Source organism: Thunnus albacares, chromosome 14, assembly GCF_914725855.1.
Source record: "Thunnus albacares chromosome 14, fThuAlb1.1, whole genome shotgun sequence".
Lineage (NCBI taxonomy): Eukaryota > Metazoa > Chordata > Actinopteri > Scombriformes > Scombridae > Thunnus > Thunnus albacares.
In genome coordinates, this window is record NC_058119.1 from 14246602 (window position 1) to 14266759 (window position 20158).

General features: G+C 42.4%; 1 protein-coding gene across 6 annotated transcripts; it reads left to right on the plus strand.

The window, feature by feature from the left end:
• Positions 1–281: 281 nt before the first annotated feature.
• Positions 282–19594, plus strand: ldb1a (LIM domain binding 1a). 6 transcript variants are annotated; one of them, XM_044372860.1, is made up of 11 exons: positions 282–371; positions 2745–2845; positions 12402–12504; positions 13272–13316; positions 13559–13634; positions 14719–14821; positions 14933–15105; positions 15195–15488; positions 15613–15736; positions 15882–16030; positions 17112–17916. In XM_044372860.1, exons 2-11 carry the CDS (start codon positions 2818–2820, stop codon positions 17334–17336), a joined length of 1320 nt encoding a protein of 439 aa, XP_044228795.1. In that variant the 5' UTR covers positions 282–371; positions 2745–2817; the 3' UTR covers positions 17337–17916. The 6 variants fall into 6 exon arrangements, with proteins under 6 accessions (XP_044228795.1, XP_044228796.1, XP_044228797.1 ...); XM_044372861.1 differs by lacking the exon at positions 282–371 and having other exon boundaries at positions 2660–2845; positions 15195–15317; positions 15411–15488; XM_044372862.1 differs by lacking the exon at positions 282–371 and having other exon boundaries at positions 2660–2845; positions 15195–15317; positions 15411–15488; positions 15882–16024.
• Positions 19595–20158: the final 564 nt, after the last annotated feature.

The following is a 20158-nucleotide window of genomic DNA, read 5'->3' on the forward strand; positions in this document are numbered from 1 at the left end:
CCTCTGCGTCATATTCATACCAGTGCAGCTGAGAGCTGCCCCCCCCCCCCCAACTCCCCACCCCTCCCCCCCTCCTCCTCCCCCTCCTCTTCCTCCACCACCTCCTCCTTCCTTCCTTCCTTCCTTCCTTCCCTTCCTTCCTTCCTTCCTTCCTTCCTTCTCATCATCCAATTTGCACACTGCTAGATCCCCCCTCCATTTGTGTCTCCTATCTGCATCCGCTCATCACACACACACACACACACACACACACACACACACTCTCTCTCTCTCTCTCTCTCCGTGCTGGCCCAGCTTGGTTTCCTCTGCGTGGCTGACCCGAGCAGACTTTTGCAAGCGAGCGTGGGCGCAGAAGAAAGAGGAAGACAAAGGTAAGCGTTGAGACTGAGGATGTTTGAGTGTGTTTGTCTGTGAGAGAGAGTGAGGAGAAAGAGGGGGCCAGCAGAACAGCTGCAAGACAAAAGACTCAGAGGTAAGCATTGATGGCATGAACTCATCAGATAACAAGTACGCCACCAGGAGCCTTTTAAAACATTTTGTTTGGCATTTAGGACTAAACAAGGATTGTCAGTACATGTGAGCAAGTGCTCTCTGCTATCAGGGGACAACATACTAAGAGTGTATTGAGTAGATGTGCGTCTCAGTCAGCGTGTCTGTGTGCAGGCACTTTGCTGTCTGTCACATAGTGTTATGGAACTGCTGCTGCGTGTTCCCACAGTGGAGAGAAGGAGGCAAAAGGAGGGGGAACTTCATTATTCTCAGAGAGCTTTCGGAGTGATGTGCGGATGTGTTGACTGAGCGGGAATCTCTGTATCTGCAAGAGTAGGAGAGTGAGAGGAAGTGAGAAAAGAGAGCATGCCTAACAGTGCAGTCAGTGGTGAAGTGCTCAGCATCAGAGCCTAATCGCTCCTGGAAACAGAAGCCATTTCCCAAATCACATTCACGCACCCCTCCTCTATTTCTTCTCTCTCTCTCTCTCTCTTGCATGCTCTTATTTCTTTTTTATTCCTTTTCTGTTTTTTTTGTTGGTGTCTCTCTTGCAGTGCTGGGGATTGCTCTCTCTATCTCTCATATCTGCCTTTGTTCAGAGCATTTTACAGTAGCAGGATCTTCTCGTAAACGTCCAACCCCGCAGATCCCAACCTACGAGCGGCACAAAGACCAGAACAGTGACAAAATAGCAGAGAGAGAGATGAGGAAGACTCAGAGAGAGACAGACCTTACTGAAACAAAAAAAAAAAGTGGCGCGTGTGTGAAGGGGAAATGAAAAGAGGGAGGAGGAGAAGAAGAAGTAAAGGGAAAAGAAGAGGAGGCCTGCAGGGTTGTTCATTGTGTCTCGGTCCTGAGAACAGTGTCTGACACAGTGTATGACATTTAACTGTGATGCCTTTGCCAGTGTGCTGGTGTGTGGGGAATGTGCCTGTCAGCTTCCGTTTCAGTGGAGACAGTTGTTTGTCTTTTGTTAGTATATTGGTTGTGAGTGACAGACGACAGGGATCTGATTTTTGTTAAACTGTGCTTTAACTCACTCGGGGGGGGCCTCTGTGGTGCAGGAGATTCACGGATATACTAGGCTGTATGTGCATGTTTTTTGCTGTCAGTTGAGTCTGAAGTTGTCAGATAATGTATTGTCTGTAAACTCAGGGCTTTTACTTTTTCTTTTTTTTTTTTGCTGTCAGTCTGTTATCCATCTGACAGGATCATGTTCACAAGCAACAAAGACATCTAGCTCATGGGAGTCAGTTCTGTGGTCGTGTGTTTGTGTAGTGAAGTGTGAGATTTCGAGATTATTGGCTCAGAGGACAGGCACGCTCTAGCCAGAGAAGTTATGGGATGAACGGGAAGGGAAACCAGAGACGCGGAGGAGGGAAAGGAAATGAAACGAAATCACATCACAGCCACATCAGGCTGCAGAAAGGTCAAGGTAATATCAACTGGGTGAGAAGATTAAATTGACAGAGTGAAGTAAGATTAAAAAAGTGAGAAAAGAGTAGAAAAAAGCCTGCTGGGCAAACAGTCTGCAGACTGTTTACACGCGGCTCCTGTCGGTTGTGAATGCAAGCGCGTGCACATTTTGCGCGTGGGCGCTCTTCCTGTCTCCCATGGGTCTCCAGTGTCCCTGCGCTCCAGGTGGGCTTTGCATTTTTAATCGATACTGTCTGTAGTGATTAACACCAGTTCTCTCTCTGCAGCAGAAAAACAGACGGACGGAGCGAGAGAGAGGGAGGCAGAAAGAGAGATGGAAATCTGTCATACACGAGGCAGGGTGTGTGAGCGAGTGTGTACGTGTTTGTGTGCGTGTGTGTTTGTTTGGCAGTAATGACCCTCTGCCTCTGGGCGCCTACTGAGTATGTTTATCTCCCACAGCAGCACCGGGCAAAAATAGACAATGCATCACTGCCACACACACACACACCTTGTACATTTTCCTCTCCTTTGCTCTAATTACCTCCCTCCTGCATTCTTCCTTTCACACACACGTGCATACACACATGCTCCTTCACTCCATTCCATATTACTTACTCTAGTCTTACATACCGTTAAGGCTCTTTCTTCCTAGTTCCCTCCTCTCTCATTTTCCCTCCCACTTGTGTTGCAATATGCCTATTAATGATGCAGCTAGAGCACCAGTGCCAACTTCCTGCCTCTGACAGAGAGAGAGGAGTGTAGTTGTGGTGTACATGCCCTGCTTTGTACCACTCCTTCTTATCTCTCCACCCCTCTGTCTGTGTTGTTTTCCTCAGAGTTAGCCCATGCGAGCAGCGTGTGGACTGAGTGCAGCTGTTTCGTTCAGAGCAGAGCCCAACATGTGAGAAGATGTCTGTTGGAGGTTGTGCTTGTCCCGGTGAGTGCCGAGTCTCTCTTTCTTTCTCTCTCTCTCTCTCTCTCTGCCTCTCTTTCCCCCCTCTTTCCTCCTCCGTCTCTGTGCTCAGTGGTGCTGTCAGAAAGATGACTTATGTAAAAGCGTTGCAAAGCTGCCTAGGGCCAGCGTCAAGCTGTGTGAGTGTGAGTTTGTGTGTGTTTTTTAGTGAAGCCATGCTACACTCTCAACACGTCCTAAAACAAGGGTATAGACTGAGGCTAACACACTTTAGAATTGAGTTGTTCAGCAGACCCTCTCAGTCACGCCAGCCTTGCTGTGCAGCAGATCAATGGCTCTCTGAATTTTGCCACATACAGAGATACTGAGATATCAATAACTATTTCGCATGCTGAATCTTTTCACTCTTTTTGTCAGCTTTATCTGGCCTCTGTAAGACTGCTTCCTGATTATTTGTGCTCCTAAATGTCTAGAAGAGTTGGTGGAAATCACTGCTTTATGTTGCAGGAATTGTTGTCCCGGGGGTCGGAAGTGAATTAGGCAAAAGTACTTCAATTGACTCACTGCAAAATGGTTTAAAGCTGGTCTCTCTTGATGAGTTTAAACCATTAATGAGGGTACTTAAGAAGACTTAACTAAGAGTTTGAATTTGCTTGTAGTTAAGCTGCTGTTTGGATATTAGACAGCTCTTTGTCATTGTGACTTTGCATTTTTTTGTTTTTTTTGTTTTTATGCATTTGTTACGCTTGGTTTGGCTTTTCCTGAAATCAAGATTCTTGTTCTCTTGAGCTTTAACTAAAGGTTACATAAAATATGCTTTACTCTCATTGTTATAGTGTCTTCCTCACTATCCACGCTCTTCTCTTGTGCTACTGTATCAGAGCAGGAGGAAGGAAATCTCTTCTAGTACGTGTCTGCCTGCACATGTTACTCTTTGGCAAGCAACATGTTTTGGCAATTTTTTTTTTTGATCTTATAATCTGTTTTCTCCCTCAGGGTATTTGATCCTTTTTGACTTTGGAGCAGTTTTCTCTTTAATGGTACCCCAGTGAGATGAGGCAGGCTACAGAGACGGTTGCCTTGTGCACAGTGAAAGCTTCGCAGTGCCAGGAGACAAGCTCTGCGCAGCACAAGGGAGCGAGTAACAGATAGAAATTGAATCGTAGCATCTGCTCGGGGGGGGATCTCAGAGAGGGAAGATTGAATTAGGGTGTCAGTATCATTTTAATGGGGCTGCTCTGATTCATTGGCAGTCTCTTATCAGATGGAATAATATTAGAGAGGCCACTGCTTGATGTTCTCTTTTCAGATCATTCCTCTTCTCTACTATCTGGCTTCCTCACACGCGCCCTTTCCCATACTGTAGTTTTCCAGTATCTGTGCCTCCTTCGCTCCCTCTGTTGACAGACTTTTTACTGTGGAGCAGAAACTTTTAATGGCATCCACATGTTTGCGAAGGATGCACAGAGAATGAGGTCCACCAGAGGAGTTGCCATGTGCAGCATGCACGTACGCTCGCGCACACACACACACACACACACACACCTTCACGAGGAGCCTGCTAGGGCAAGTTTAGGCTGGTGGATCTCTCAGATAACCACAGAACAACACCGATCAACTCTGCCTTTCAGGTTTCTCTCTCTCTCTCTTTGTGCATGCTGTAAATCGTTATATTTGAAGGCTGGTTTGTTTACATTCTTGTTCGATGGTGAACGGAGGATCCTCCCTGTCCTTTGAGTGTGCAAATCTGCATCGGAAAAACAAATGACCTCTCTTAACCTGACATCACTTCCTCTTTTCCTTTGGTCTGGGCTGTCTTTGCTTTGTTGGGAATATTATAGAACGCACGTCTGTATTCATGTGGTAGAATGTGAGCCTAGCCAAGAACACACTTCCCCTTGTCTGTCTTGTTCATTGACAACCTTGTGACATCCTGCTGTTGTTGTGACTTTGCTGTGAATCAGCCTTTTTAAGGCTTTGTTCCCCATGTAAAGGGGATCCGTCCTAACACAGTGGAGCCAATCACATCCTTTGTTCAGACTAAATGGTAAAAATAGATTGCCTGTGATGCCTGTGAGCTGAAGATACCCCCCCCCCCCCCCCCCCCCCGTCCCCCATTCTCACATGCACCCACTCAAGCATGCGCTCCACTCTGCTCGCCACTCTCTCCGTCTCTCACCCATCTCACTCTCACCCCTCCCTCCTATTTCTGCTCCTCTTGTCTCACTCTCTCTCCCCCTCATTCTCCTTTAACCCTCCGTGTCACTCCCTCATCCCTCTTTTACTGCCTTTTGCCATAACAGTGGTGTTACCTCATGCAGAAAGTCACATGGCTCCTGATTGGAGAAAAGTGACTTAAAGCAGAGCCAAGATGGCAGCCAAACAGCCAGGGCTTTTTTGATTACCGTTACACAACAACATGACTGCCTCAGCTTTATCTCACTGCAGCCTGCGTCTCTCTTTCTTTTCCTCCTTAGTTTTTTTTTTTTTACTTCTTCTCTTCTCTTCTACCCCTCTTCTCTCTACCCTTGTGAGTCTCTCAGATCTTGTTTGCTAGATCAAAATGGCTGTGTGTGCAGAGGCAGAGAGAAAGAAGGAATGCGTGGGAGACAGAGATGCTGGGGAGTCAGAGAGATGGGGGGGGGGAGGGTGGAGGGGGGTGTGCAGAGTGGAGACGAGCTGTAGTGATGTCACATCTGCTGCGGGCCGACAGGATGGCAGAGGAAAGCTGGCATGTGCCACACAGCCAACAGAAGGGGGAGGATGGGGAGGAAACTAAATGCGTGGGAAGGAAAGAAACGATTTTGTATCAAAGCACACCTTTATTTGTGAGGGATGTGCAAGCTGCGCAGTCTTTAATACACGAGACTGACACAGAAGGAGATGGCAACAGGGCTCTGAAACAGAGCTGTGCTGAAAACGAAAGGTGCGAGGAGGACAGCTTGTTTAATTCTCTGGATGTGAGCACAACAAGAAGGCTGTAAAAATGACTGTTATATTAATGGGGCTCACTGCCTCAACCTACCCTTTAAAAAGTTTATTAAGTGGCTCTGCACCAGGTCCTGTCTGACAACAACAATCCTCTACAGCATAGTTTAGGCATTGAGTAACTCTTTCAGATTAATGACTTTTCACGTCTACAGTAAGTGTCCTCCACACAGACGTTCAGATACTCGCTTTCTTTTGTTATTCTTTAATTTATTGTTAACACATGCTGCTTAACCGTCTCCTGTCAAGCCACAGTAGCATCCTCTGGGTGCTGTCTGTGTTTAGTTCTGTCTGCTGCTGTGTTGTTATCACTAGGTTTGTGTTATCACTAGGTTTGTGTTTCCACTGTGGCATCTAAAGCAGCAACAGGAATCTGAACATGATGTTCACCAGCGCTCTCTTCAGATATTCTCAGTGCTGCTTCACGCTCCTTGTGACAAGTTTGCTCACAGACAGAATGCATCTGAAGGTTTTGCTAAATGTTTTGAAGGCTGTTTTTGAGCTAAACCTCAGTCTCTATCAAGGTCAGGTATCATATCAGTAATTCAAAAATCGATTTATGTTATGTTTTACTCTGTTAGAGTAGAAATGAAGTCATAGTGTTGCTTTCCCTGTTGCATGCATTTCTCAGGGTGAATGCTTTGCAATCCACATACATAAGTACATGTCTTCCCCGAGCTGCTTCCTGACATAGAACTCCATTCTAGTATATATGAATGCCATATTCTGACTCCACCTTCAATGTTATCACTGCCTGCCAGACCCTTCTTGCCAAGTACTCTGTGTGTATGCGTGTACTAAATCTGATTCTTACTGAATACATGAAATAGGATTCAATTCTGATTCATTTCCACAGCACATATGGTGGAGATTACATGCAATATCCCATATTTTGAGTCATATAATCAGCACTTCCATTTGGGTCATCTTTATTATTTTAATGCAGTAATAATGTAGATAATGTAGACTTTCTTTACATGTCGTGGTGTTAAATTATAAGCAGTATTGTGCATTTAAAACCTATTGATTGTTATAATCATGGGATTAGTAAATAAAATTAAAGATCTGACTGAATGATACAAATGATAGATTTCTAGTTTTTTTTTTTTTTTAATAGTAAAGATTTTAGTTGTGAATAGTGAGCACTATAAACTCCTGGCTATAGTTCATGTTATTCTGTTCTAAGGAATGAAGAAGATGTTTGCAGTGTTTGCCAGCAGAGGGAGATGCTGCTCTATGACATGTCTTCTTGTTTCAGTCCATCAACATAGACAGACAGGACAGACAACAGACTGGGAATCGTTGTTTTCAGAGAAGGCTTTAGTCTGTCTGTAATCCCCCCCGTATTTGAGTAATAATATATGTCCTGTCATAAATACAAAGACAACTCTTTAGATTAGATTACTTTACCTAGAAAAAGTTTTCGATGTCATGTATAACATCTGGAATGAACCTGGTGTTGCAAGATATTCATATTAGATATTATCAGGAACGCATTTGGAGTACCAAAAAAATGATCAGATGCTCTGGGAAGGAGAGAGGAATCTGATCAAATTAAACATTCAAAGAAATATACTCCAGCTGTGTGATTATGATATGAAACTCCAGCTCCAAGCTTATATGATGTATTCAACAATTCACACACATGATATTCCCTCCTGTGATTTGAACACATGACCACAAGCTGCAGCGGATACTCTAAATCTCTGCTCAGGGTTTATTCAGTAACAGTGAATGGTGTGGGTCAGATGTGTTTACTCTCAGCCCTTTCAATGAAATGCATTGCTTGACTTCTCTCATCTGCACTTCTGGCTTACATAATTATACAAACTGACTGGCAGCTCAAGTGAAAGCCTCAACAAATTGAGCTTTAAATGCACTTTGAGACCACAAAAGGGTTTCTGCCCTTCAAATATATTGCTTGTAAACATTTGAGTGGTTATTGATTAAAAGTGAGGCTGCAGATTATACCCATTACATAATCTGAGACATGAAAGGCTCAGGACTGTGGTCTAAAGGATTTGAATCATCAAAGTCAATCATTTTTCATAAGCCTTTACAAAGTTAAAGTTAACCAGCAAGTTTAGGCTCCAAGTCAGCGTTTCAGATTTTCTGAACAGTGCAAAGAGAATTTCTGAGTCATAGCCCATACTGAATTTAATGAAAAAAAAGTATGTTAATCAAGGCAAATTTTGTCATTTTAGAATTGTTAAGGTCAGGACAGACTGTACTGAATGACCAGTGCTAGTTCATATAGTTCCAGCAGCCCTATCAAATTATTATCATTTTATTCCTCATGACTGCCTATTATGACTGATGATTATGCATTAGGCACCTATCATACAAAGGTTTTTATAAATGCACCAGATAAGAAAAATATTCTAAGATACTGCAGAGACAAAATTCTGTCAATTCATGGTCTGTAGTTTAATGTAGAAGTTTCAAAACTCACTGCACATTAGACTTTAAGATTTTTTGTTGCATGTGACATTTAAAGAGAGATAACATATTTAACATTAATATTATACTAGTTATTACAAATGTTTCAACCATGACCAAAGTAAGCAAAAAGAAAAGAGCTGCAACAAACACATGCAAACAAAGGACAAGACATTACATTATACTGAGTGAAGCATGTTCACTAAATTTAAAATAACGTTAAAATGACTGATTTAAACTGCCCCAAACTCACAACTAATTTCTGTCTGGATGAGGCTAAAGATTGCCCCATATCTAAAAAAAACCCCGAGCCCAGTGATGTAACTTAGAGGACAAACCGGTCCTGGTAACGAGTGTTGTAGTCATCGGAGTTTCTGTTAAAGATCGCCTCCAGACATGTTTTAAGATGTTTATAAAACTTACTTTGTCTGATGTGTTTTTTCCACAAAAAATTAAATATGCAATTATATTTAATTTTATTAGTTTTCCTGCTGGACACAAGATTTCTCCTACTTCACTGTAAAGTCCATTCTCAGTGTTTGTGCACTGAAGGCTTCAAGTTTCCACATCACACTTATGGAAGTTAAATATTTGACCAGGACTGGTTCCAAACTATTTGTGATATCACAAATCATGCTAACATAGGATTTTCAATGAGCACAGAGAAACTTTCCACTTTCGGCAGATGAATGTGGGAAAAAAAAGCCATCTAGTGACAAACTCTGAACATACATCATTCTGCACACTGAAACTCAAACATCCACTGGAAGGAACAAGAAGAAAAACATATTTTTTTTAAGTGGAGGGGTGACTTTAAGTAGATATGTAATGCAATCATCTGGTAAGCCTTGAAAGGGCTCTTATGTATGCACTTAAGGCAGTCTTGTTCCTTTGTAGCATAAGGAAAAGGCTGACATTCATCTCAACTGCATTTTAAAAACTGCACTGCATGTACCACAAGTAATCCATCTGAGAGCAGAATGACAATTTGTATCTTAGGGCCTATTATGTAACTGTTAATATCAAATAGAAATGAGAAAACAAAGTGAGCTACCCTTAATGGGTTATTAACTGTTCCTCTCAATGGGCACCCACCTTGTACCTGATGCATGCTCAGGTCCCGGACATGACAAATTGGGGGCCCAGGCTGTCAGGGGAGCCAGGCCTGTTGTTGTGCAGGTCTGCAGCCGAGGATGCTTGTGTGCCGGGATGGGCGGAGGAGCCCGGAGGAGGCGGGGTCTTTGTTTGTTCGAGTCTCGGCTGGCAGGAACAAAGGGTCCGGTAGTAGTAGTAGATAGGTATCACCCTAAAGGTCCCTCTATACAAATGTCGCCTAAAAGATATATTAGGGAATTGCACATTGATAGGAACTAGCGGGAGTGTTTTAGTTTCCTTCGCTTGCTGTCTTGTTTGGGACCACAGGACTGCGTTATCAACCGACGGAGCTGGAGCTTTCACCATCCAGCCGCCCCGGCTAGCAGCGAGGCTAGCTGGCTAGAAAACACCGAGCGGAGGTGTTGAGCAACACCGCGTTTCGGTGGACCTTTCTCTGCAGGTAACTTCAAGCTTACAGCCGCAGTAGTGAAGCAGCACCACTGGTTCACAATGAGCCGCTAAAAACAGTTTATAAACAAGCATTAAAAATTAAAACGCGGTGATGACGGTAGTTTAGCAACAAGGTTAATAGCTTAGCAATGGCATCCGTCCTCTGCAAGCGGTTAATGAACGCGGCCCTGCGGTTCAGTTTACGCCTGGCCCTGTGTGTTAAAGTGAATACTGGCTTCTTCTCGTTAATTACCGGCGGTGTATGTTTACAGTAAGAGAAATATCTTAACACCGATAGTCAGTGCAGGTATGTTGAAGTCTTTGCACATTGCTTCGGACGTTTTTATTGGCTTGGAGCCACTTCCAGCCTCTGTCTGGATGCGGATCTATTGTTTGCAATGACCAGTTCAGACGGACTAACCTGCACCAAACTCACAATTAAAAGTTGTGACGCCTCATGAGTGTTCATCCGATCTCAAGCAGATTCTCCTACCAAAGGATGCTTTAATGCTGTAGTCATTCATGTCTCTTTGTCATGTGTTCAGGATGCTTCCCTGACTCTGTCTTTTAAATAGACATCACGTTTGGCCAGTAAAATAGACATTATATCCATGCCTCAGTTGGACTAACTCCTATAATCTTTCAATATTGTTTAGATGGGTTTAAAGCTGGCGACTGGGCTTCTGTAAGGGTGTGAGTTGGTGTTCAATAGAGGTGAAAATGATGTGCTCTTCTGCTTTTATGCAGAAATTATGTGTCAAAACATGTTGGCATTATATATAAGGGGGAAAAAAGGTACCTCTTCATGTTTGATTGCAAACATTGTGATTATGAACAGATTAATGTGTCGCAGTGGAGTTTGTGCATCAGATTGAACAAAGACTGATCATATGTGGGTGAATGCTGTCTGGGGCTAATGACTGGTGGTGTTGGTGAGGGGGGGTGGGGGGGGGGTCTGTAGGTCAGAGGTAATGCATAGAGAGCCATTGTTGGGTGCTCCTGAGCAGGTTCACCCCCATAGTAATGGGGAGGAGAAGATGACCTGTTATGACTCTCTCGGGTATACTGAAGCAAGGAAGAAAAGGGTGAAAGTAAATGAAGGAGGAGTTGTAGTTGTTCAAGGAGCAGAGACTCGGTTGTGAATGAGGACAGACAGATCAGAGTTCACATGGGCATACTTAATCCTAACTCAAGCCTTTCTCCATCTGTTTGTGTCAGAGTGCTAAATTAACTTTTTTGTCCACTGGCCAAATGGCTAGTGGATGTTCAAATTTTATCAGTCACTCAATAGATTATCATTGTTTTTTATTTTTCTGGTGAGTGAAGCAAATCTACCAGACCACCACCATAAGTTGTGGAGTGACCTGCCTTTGGGACACCCATCCAACCACAGTGATGTGAAAAGATAAAAAAAAAACAACCTCATCCCAGTTAGGTTCGATCCTGCGGTAGAGTGGCCTGCGCTGGAGTCCATGTTTCTCCCCCTGCTGGTTTTAATTTGGTACAATCCTCTTTTTTTTATATGCCAAGCTGACAGTGACAGACTGTGTTGTGCATAAATTGTGCCAGAGTCAAAGTAACAAATTAACATCATGCTACCTTCAGGTGGTGCCTGTTGCGGATGCCAGATTTATAAGCACGCATAAACAACATTAACAAGTGGGGCAAATACTGAAACAGTCAGAATTTTCTATGAACCCGAAGTTGCCAAGATCTATGTACCGTATTATGCATGTGTCAGCGCAGCATATTTGAAATCTCTTCAGTTTACTACACACTTAAATGCTTTGAGAAACACACAATATCTGTAAAGAGAAGAGTATCTGTGTTGGTTGTGATGAAGCTCTCTGGGTTACATTTCAAAGATCTGTTTTTTCCCCAACTCTCCCAGTCCGCCGCTGTCTGCTAGTGTTTAAAATATCTTTAGTCAGACCTAATTTTATGCAGCCTCTGCCTGTGTGAGGTCTCTTTTTTTTTTTTTAGTAGAGATACAGAATAGATGTTTTCCCAGAGCCTGGAATTGTTTGAGCATGAATGCCTTATCTGGGCAGACAAGGGTTAACAACAGTGAGGGCAGGCAGTGGGGGGATGGGTAAAAGAGGCAACTAGAGGGGGAGATGCGCGCACACACACACATACACATACACACAGTGCAGAGGAACATGGTGAGGATCACATGGGGCTGGGCTGTATGCAGAGAAGAGGGTTCCCTATAATGGTGCGGATGTTACAAAAACATGTCAGACCACCTCTTCTGTTTGCGTCCCCCTATTTCACTGATTGTTTTCTCGGATTTCTGCAGTCTAATAAATATTGCTGCTTTTCCCTCCCTTATGATGATTTGTTTTCTTGTCCATTTACCAGATTGAAGATGCATTAGATAATGAAAGCAGCAGGGAAATTGTTTTGATAGTGTGCTTTTTTTTTATTTATTTATTTTTTTTATGAGTAAATCTCAACAAAATCATCCAACATTAGATTACTTAGATGATGCTGTGATTTGAATGAGCTAAATCTAAGTCATCTAAATCTCCTCTAAATCTCTGCTCTTTTTTTTCTTTTTTTTTTCCCCCTTCCCCTCCCTCCTCTGCTCCGTACTTGTGTGCAGGCTGTTCGTCAAAGTCATTCAAGCTGTACTCTCCTAAGGAGCCCCCCAACGGCGGCAGCTTTCCCCCCTTCCACCCAGGCGCTATGCTGGACAGAGATGTGGGGTAGGTATCTGTTTTCTGTCAGGACACGAGATGTTCTGTCTAAAGGAAAATATGTCAAATACTAGTGAAACTGCATTCTCAGTCATTTAATCATGTAGATTATCTTTTTTTTTTTTCATGCTGTAACTTTTTATTATAGTTTGACCTAGATACGTTTTCAGCTTGTCTATTTTTAGATGTTGATTGATTTTATGAATAATTGTACATTTTGATGTTTTGCGGCTCCTGTGAGGCGCATTCTTTAAACTGTACTGTTTGATCATTGCAAAAAGATGGTGCGTCTTTGATATTAATATTGGAATAAAATCAAATAAGAGTTGATTAGACAGAACCTGATTTAAATGCGTCTTAAAAGGGTAAAAATAGAGATGAAGCAACATTCAGTTTAATTAAAAGTAGCAGACAGTGGCAGATGTCACACTAATATGCAGTGTTGCTCTTGTTACTTTTTACAGTACTAACTAAATGTATACTTTTTTCCCCAAGTGCAACTGAATATTTTTATCTACTTTTTTATCTATGTCTGTCTGTTTCACTGTATTATGGATTTTTATCTGAAATATTGCTGCTCACAAAAACAGGATGTTGAAGTCAGTGATCGGCTTGAGAGAGCATATTTCTGCAATTTTGAGATCAAGATTTAGAGATAATAACTTATGATACATTAGCTGTATAGTACATAAAACACACTTGCGTAATGTTTCTTACATTTCTGAGAAAATGTTTGCTGATTTTTTTTTTTTTTTTTTTTTTTTTTTTCCTTTCAGGCCTACACCCATGTACCCCCCGTCATACATGGAGCCAGGAATGGGGTGAGTTTACCGACACTTGTACAGTTGTTGGTTTTCAGAAAGTAAAAAAAAAAAAAGTACATGATTAACTGTTCATTCATAGGTGCTCTGGATTCCTGCTCAAAAATGTAGAAATTAAACTTTCCTGTAATTAACCTGAGTTTGAGGCTACTCTTGGCTTATAGCTTTTGTTTGCACTGCGGGTGTGGAAAAGCCACAGAAGCAGCTCCAACTGCAGTATTGAATCCTGTTTTCTGTTCCAGGAGACCCACACCGTACGGGAACCAGACAGACTACCGGATATATGAGCTGAACAAAAGGCTACAGAATTGGACAGAGGTGGGAGCAGCTTCATAATTCACAGAGTCATACAAACACCAAACTGTGTTCATGTCTAAAAAAAACACATAATCACTCTTTAGTTTTCAAGCTGGTAGTGGTAACAGTCTGCAGCGCTACATTCTGCGACTCTTTTAAACTACTACTGTTGCCATGTTTTCAGATTTTTTTTCCCTCCCAGCTGCTGTTTGTGTCTAGCTAACCATGCTAGGGATTTTGTGGGAAATTAAGCCTGAGAACTCACTGACTTAATTTACATTCAGGCTCTAATAGGATTATCTGATCAACCTGACTAAAATGTAATTGGAGTGCCAACTGTTTATATGGCTGAGTGCGCAAGTGAGTAGCTGTTGCAATCTGTGTTTTTTCTGTGACCATCATTGTGTACACTACGACAGATACATGTACGATAAGCTCTGTATATTGGACAGATTTTCACTGCAGTTGAGTTCAGCAAAACACCTGCTCTCTGCTTTCTTTCCTTATTTAGAAAGTTTATCCTCGCAACTTCAGTTTTGTTTGTACCTCCATGACATTTACGACCAATCATCCTTTAGGAAATGTTTAGAGCTGCTGGCAAATCTGTTCTCATGCAATGTGAAAACTTCTAGTGGTTTACACTAACAAGTATTCTGTTAACCAGATCACACAGTGGACAAGTAAGAGTTATAGAGGTGGTTAAGTTAAGGGAACAAGAATTTCTGCTTCTTCTTTTTGAGTAGTTTTAGTACAGTGATAGTGTTTTTTTATTAATATTATATTATGTAACTTCCTCACCTTTCTCTAGCAAACAAAACACCTATTGTTTTAAATAATTGGCTGTTATCTAAAACAGTAACCTAACTACATCCTTACTCGCGTCAGGGTTGACTGTGAAGCTTTGTTTATGTCTTTTGATATATGACCTACTTAAATTGTTTTGTTAAAAGTACACTGAACCAGCATTGTTTGACATTAAAATGGAGAACACAATAGCATATATTCCTCAGTGCGGTTTTATTTTATTGTGAAGATATAAACAAATACATTTTATTATAATGAAGTTATATGTCATGATTTTTTTGTTTTGTTCCTCTGCTCTCAGGATTGTGATAATCTCTGGTGGGATGCCTTCACCACAGAGTTCTTTGAGGATGATGCCATGCTCACCATCACTTTCTGTCTAGAAGATGGACCCAAACGATACAGTAAGATTAATTAAAGATTAAAAAACCAAAGAAAATGCTGATGTTAGGTTGATTTTTAAGACAAAGAAGCTCTTTTTATACCATTAATTGTGGATCATTTTTTGTCTGCAGCCATTGGCAGGACGTTGATTCCACGATACTTTCGGAGTATCTTTGAGGGGGGCGCCACTGAGCTGTTCTATGTCTTGAAGCATCCAAAGGAGTCCTTCCACAGTAACTTTGTATCTCTCGACTGTGACCAGTGCACCATGGTTACCCAGAACGGCAAACCTATGTTCACACAGGTACAATTAATGTCACTCTGTATGAAAAATGTACAGCCTTCCCTCTACTGTGACTTCTAACCTTTATTTATTTCTTTTTACTGGATAAGGTTTGTGTGGAGGGCCGTCTGTACCTAGAGTTCATGTTTGATGACATGATGAGGATCAAGACGTGGCACTTCAGCATCAGACAACACAGAGAGGTCCTACCCAGGAGCATTTTGGCTATGCATGTAAGTCCCAGACTTAGAGAAATACATACTCTAAAATACACATATTGTACCTTCATCCATTCATCTCTTACCCTTTTTAACTCTGTTATGCAGGATCCCCAGATGCTGGATCAACTGGCTAAAAATATCACCAGATGTGGGCTGTCCAACTCCACGCTCAACTACCTCCGTGTAAGCAAGTCTCCTTTTATAATTATGGTTATCTTTTCCTGCTTAGTAATTGGACTCACCTCAACTACGCATGCGACAACCTGGAAACTCTTTCTAATGTTTCCTCTTTTTTTTCCTCCGTAAGCTATGTGTGATATTGGAGCCCATGCAAGAGCTGATGTCCAGGCATAAGACCTACAGTTTGAGCCCAAGAGACTGCCTGAAGACTTGCCTCTTTCAAAAGTGGCAAAGAATGGTAGCACCTCCAGGTAACACAGACACCTGTTTTTGAAACTGAGGTGGATTTTATGACAGTTTACTTCCCCCCCCCCTACAGGCCCAGAAACAACTGATTTATAGAGATTTAAATTATTGATAATGACATCTCACCGTCTTCCTTTTATGTACTCGTAGCTGAGCCAGCCAGACAAGCACCAAACAAGCGGCGGAAAAGGAAGGTGTCCGGTGGAAGCACCGTGAGCTCTGGTGGAGGCAGCAATAACAACAGCAACAGCAAAAAGAAGAGTCCAGCCAACAGCTTTTCTCTCTCCAGCCAGGTACCTGTAAGCATTACATCTACTTGACCTCTATCTGCACCTCCAAGTTCAGCTGAGCAAGGCATGGGAGAAGAGGACAGAGGGGGGTGGAGGGGCTGGAATGAAAGGCGAAGAAGTAAGAAAGTAGTTTGTGGGTATAGCAGGTGGTAGCTGGGGTATTTAGTGTGTTGAAGACTAGCTTTAGAAACAGGTAAAGATAGAGATATCTTAGGGAGGCTTCTGGAGGTGGGGTTTATATTGAGGTGTGGTGGGGGGGGTTAGGGGTTGATTTCTGCAATTTTTATTAAGATGGGATGAGTAGATTTAGTTAGTAGACCCCCTGATGTGAACCAGTGATGGGCAGTCCCTGGTCCTCTGGGGCCACAGGTTTATGGGTTTATATAGAACGAGGTACACGTGACCTCCATCTCTAAGTAATGCTTAACATATTTTGGGGCCATGGGGTAGGGTTACCTTGCTCTGATTTCCAGTGGGACAGTTAGGTTTTCTCTCTAAATCAACCTGATTTACCATGTTCAGAGTTACCACTAAGCCTATCAGAGCACATGATTCACAACAGCACTGCTGTCTTTGCTTACTTGGTTGCTTGAGCGAACGAGACCCGAGGTGGAATGAAACCCCCCCCCCCCTCCCGTGATGCAGCACTCAAGGATCAGGGATGCCCACTGCTGGCCAGTAGGGGAGGCCCCTCAACCCCTGTTCTTGGAACAGGGGTAGGGAGTCAGGGCCACATGGATTACTGAACTTTCAGGGTTACCCTGTTTGGTTCTAGAGGAACGACAGATTGTCGTGTTGTGATTGGGTTCAGAAAGAGAGGGCGCCAGTACCTCAACATGTCATACCTGGGGCCCCTTGGTCCCTGAAAATTTTGCTTGAAGTATCAGTCCTAATGCATTTGATTTTGAATTCTGTGAAAAGTTTATTAGAGTCTGAGGTTTCATTTGTAAATCTGGATTTCATCCCAGTTAGATCTAACCTAGACAACAGGCCAAAAGCAATAGTTACAACTCGTCCGTGCAGCCAGTCATTCCGCGCACCCCCCTGTATTATGGGGATAATATGTACCGGCCCTTACTGTCCCCTTTAGGACGTGATGATGGTGGGAGAGCCCACTCTGATGGGAGGGGAGTTTGGTGACGAGGACGAGCGTCTGATCACGCGGCTGGAGAACACGCAGTTCGATGGGGCGAATGGCCTGGAAGATGAGGACAGTTTCAACAGCTCGCCTGCACTGGGGGCACACTCGCCCTGGAACAACAAGGCTCCCTCCAGTCAGGAGAGCAAGAATGACAACTCCCAGTCATCCCAGTAGAGCGCTGAGGTCCCAGCAAGCCCCTTTTCAATGCTTAAACCTACTGGGATCCACCTGAGCCAACACGCTAGCGAGAGGAGTCAGGGAGGGAGGCCTCGAGCACTTGTGTTCACTTTACTTGTGTTTGTTTTGTTCAGTTATGTTTCAAAGATGTAAGGAGAGTGTTTAGGGAAAGGGATACTAGTTGATGGACTGAAGGAGCTCTGTGCTGCCACATGAAGGACAGTTTCAGCAGAATCCTACTCTCGCTCCCTCACATTGTTGCACATGCTCAGTGGTGCTCAGCCTTGGCCCTTGTCCGCTCGGCTTCAGTCAGTCCTCTTAGAGGTGTGGTGAGACTGGCGGGGTGGCGGTGTGTGTGCATGGGTGTTTACCCCCCCATCATCGCTCACCACAGCGTTTGAGCCAGAGTTGGCGTGTCCTGTTGTCCGAGTGCTCGCCATGGCGACCATGTCAGTGGGTTCTTGTTCCAACCTCGGGTCTCTCAGGCGTGGTTTTCCTTGACGACGCACCTCATTGTTTCTGTTGTGCTCATGTCACAGGGAAGAAATGCTTAGCTTTTATTTAACTTATTTTTTTGCAGGCTGCAGAAAAGTGTGTGCACTCTTAGCATAAAAATTCAACGTCCGGTTTTTAAAAACTCAATTATTTGTTTTTGTAGGACCTGGTTGGAACAAAAACCTGTACAGTGCCGGAGCTTGAGGACCGGAGTTGAGAACCACTACGCTAAATCTTAAACCCACACACACACACACACATACATACACACATACACACACAAACACACACACTGACACACAAACACTGACACACACACAATCCAGTGCACACACACCAACACACACTCACCTACACCTACAACATAAAACATTGAGGTACTGGAGAGAGGTGGTACGCAGCATGTCTGGACGAGAGCACCAGATGCTACAGAAGTGTGTTTTCATTTTCTATGTTTTAGACTTGTTTTGAATTTTTTTTTTTTTATTTTTGTAAACAATTTCTAAAAAACAGACAAGCAAGCAAACAAAAACACCCCAGAATATTCTTTGCACTGTTTTCCACTATTAACTCCAATCTATTTTTCTTATGAATTGACAGTGTATTTTTTTTCTTTTCTATTATTGCTAATGTAAGAACTGTAAAACATCTGAAACCTGCAGTATATTAATGTATAAGTATTGCTGTTAGATCATTCTTATTGTGATGGTTAATAACTTTCATGTAAGTCTATGCTTGATATAATGTCATCCATCTGTATCAGACATCACACTGTCATGAGGTCCATCGGCTTCAGTGCTAGAAAACCGGTCAGGGAGAACAAGGCTAGTGTTTTAATACTGTGCTACATCTTGTTTGATGTGAGTCCAAAGCAGCACACTGGATACCATTTTCCCCGCTAAATTTCCAACAAGCACCTGGTTTGGATCTGTTGTCTTGTCATTGCAGAACTGTTTGCTTTGTCTTGAATTCTCTATCTGGGGGTGCTCTCTTTAGGGAACATAATAACAGAAAACTTCTCAAATTTGCTACTCAAAAATATTTTAAAAACAAGTTTTGACAGGATTGTAAAATAAGAAAAAAAAAAAAGACTTTTGTATTAACTTAAGTTTCCCAGAAATGTTTTTAATCACAATTAAGAAAGCTGCAGACCAAGGAGCTACATGTAAAGATTCTTTAGATCTTGATTACACTGCGCTGTTTGTTTTATGAAAAATCATTTTGTTGGCTTTACTCCTCATGTTTGTGTCTGTGCTTGTATATTTTTAGGTAGTAATTTCTGTAAAAGTTATTCTATGTATTCCTCCCTAGAACTACGAGAAACTCAATCTAATGTAAAAAGATGAAAAGTCTCTTAAAGGTTTTTTTTTTTTTTTTTTAAACGTGATTTTTAATGGTACAATCACTGATAAAAGAATTTTGCCCTCATTTTAGCAAACTGTATTTATTTTTCTATGTACTGACATTCTGTTTAGATCTGACCCGCCTGTACAGTGCTCATGATGATATATGGAAGAGTGTGTGGGGCTGCTGAGTCAGTTAATGCTCATAGAGGTCATTCTATTACTTGTTTTTTTGTGACATGCAGCTCCTGAGTCAATCTGGCTTCATCTTCACAATGGTTCAGTATACATTAGAGTATACATTAAAGAGATATTTAATAGCTATTTTCTGCTGTTGTAGGTTTCTGGTTTATCTGAAAACTTATCAGATGCGCAAAAAAAAAACAAACAATAAATAACCACATTTAGGGAAAATAACTTGTTGACCTCTTAGTTGTCTTTTTTTATTCTGTGAAGTTACTGTTTCATGGTGAGTCATCCTTTGAATACTGAAATGATGATGCTGGAAAGTTCCCACAATGGCGCAACTTGCGCCATTGTGGGAAATAAGGAAATAAGGAAATGAGTCATTGACCATTGGTCCAATCATTATAAATCTTGGTAGATATCTTCACAACGTGTGTGGTAATAGATCTATCAAAGCGTTTTGAGCCCAACCCATAGGAGGTGCCACAAATGCAGAAAAGGTGTACCTCAAAACCCAATGAACAGAATTTCACCAATTTTGGTGTGCATACTCTGGGGCCAAGTATCTAATCTGAAGTGCCATATTGATGGGTGCGAGTGGGTGTGCCCTATCACATATTTGCTCATAACTCAAAATGCCTTTAAGCAATCCTGATAAAACTCACTGGAAACATCCTGCGCTATCTCCTCAACATACACACCCAGTTTTGTTTGCATCTGATGAAGGGGGGACAAATGGCTGAAACTTGAGTGCACAATTATTGAAATGCTGCATGCTTTGTGCTGATGAAACAA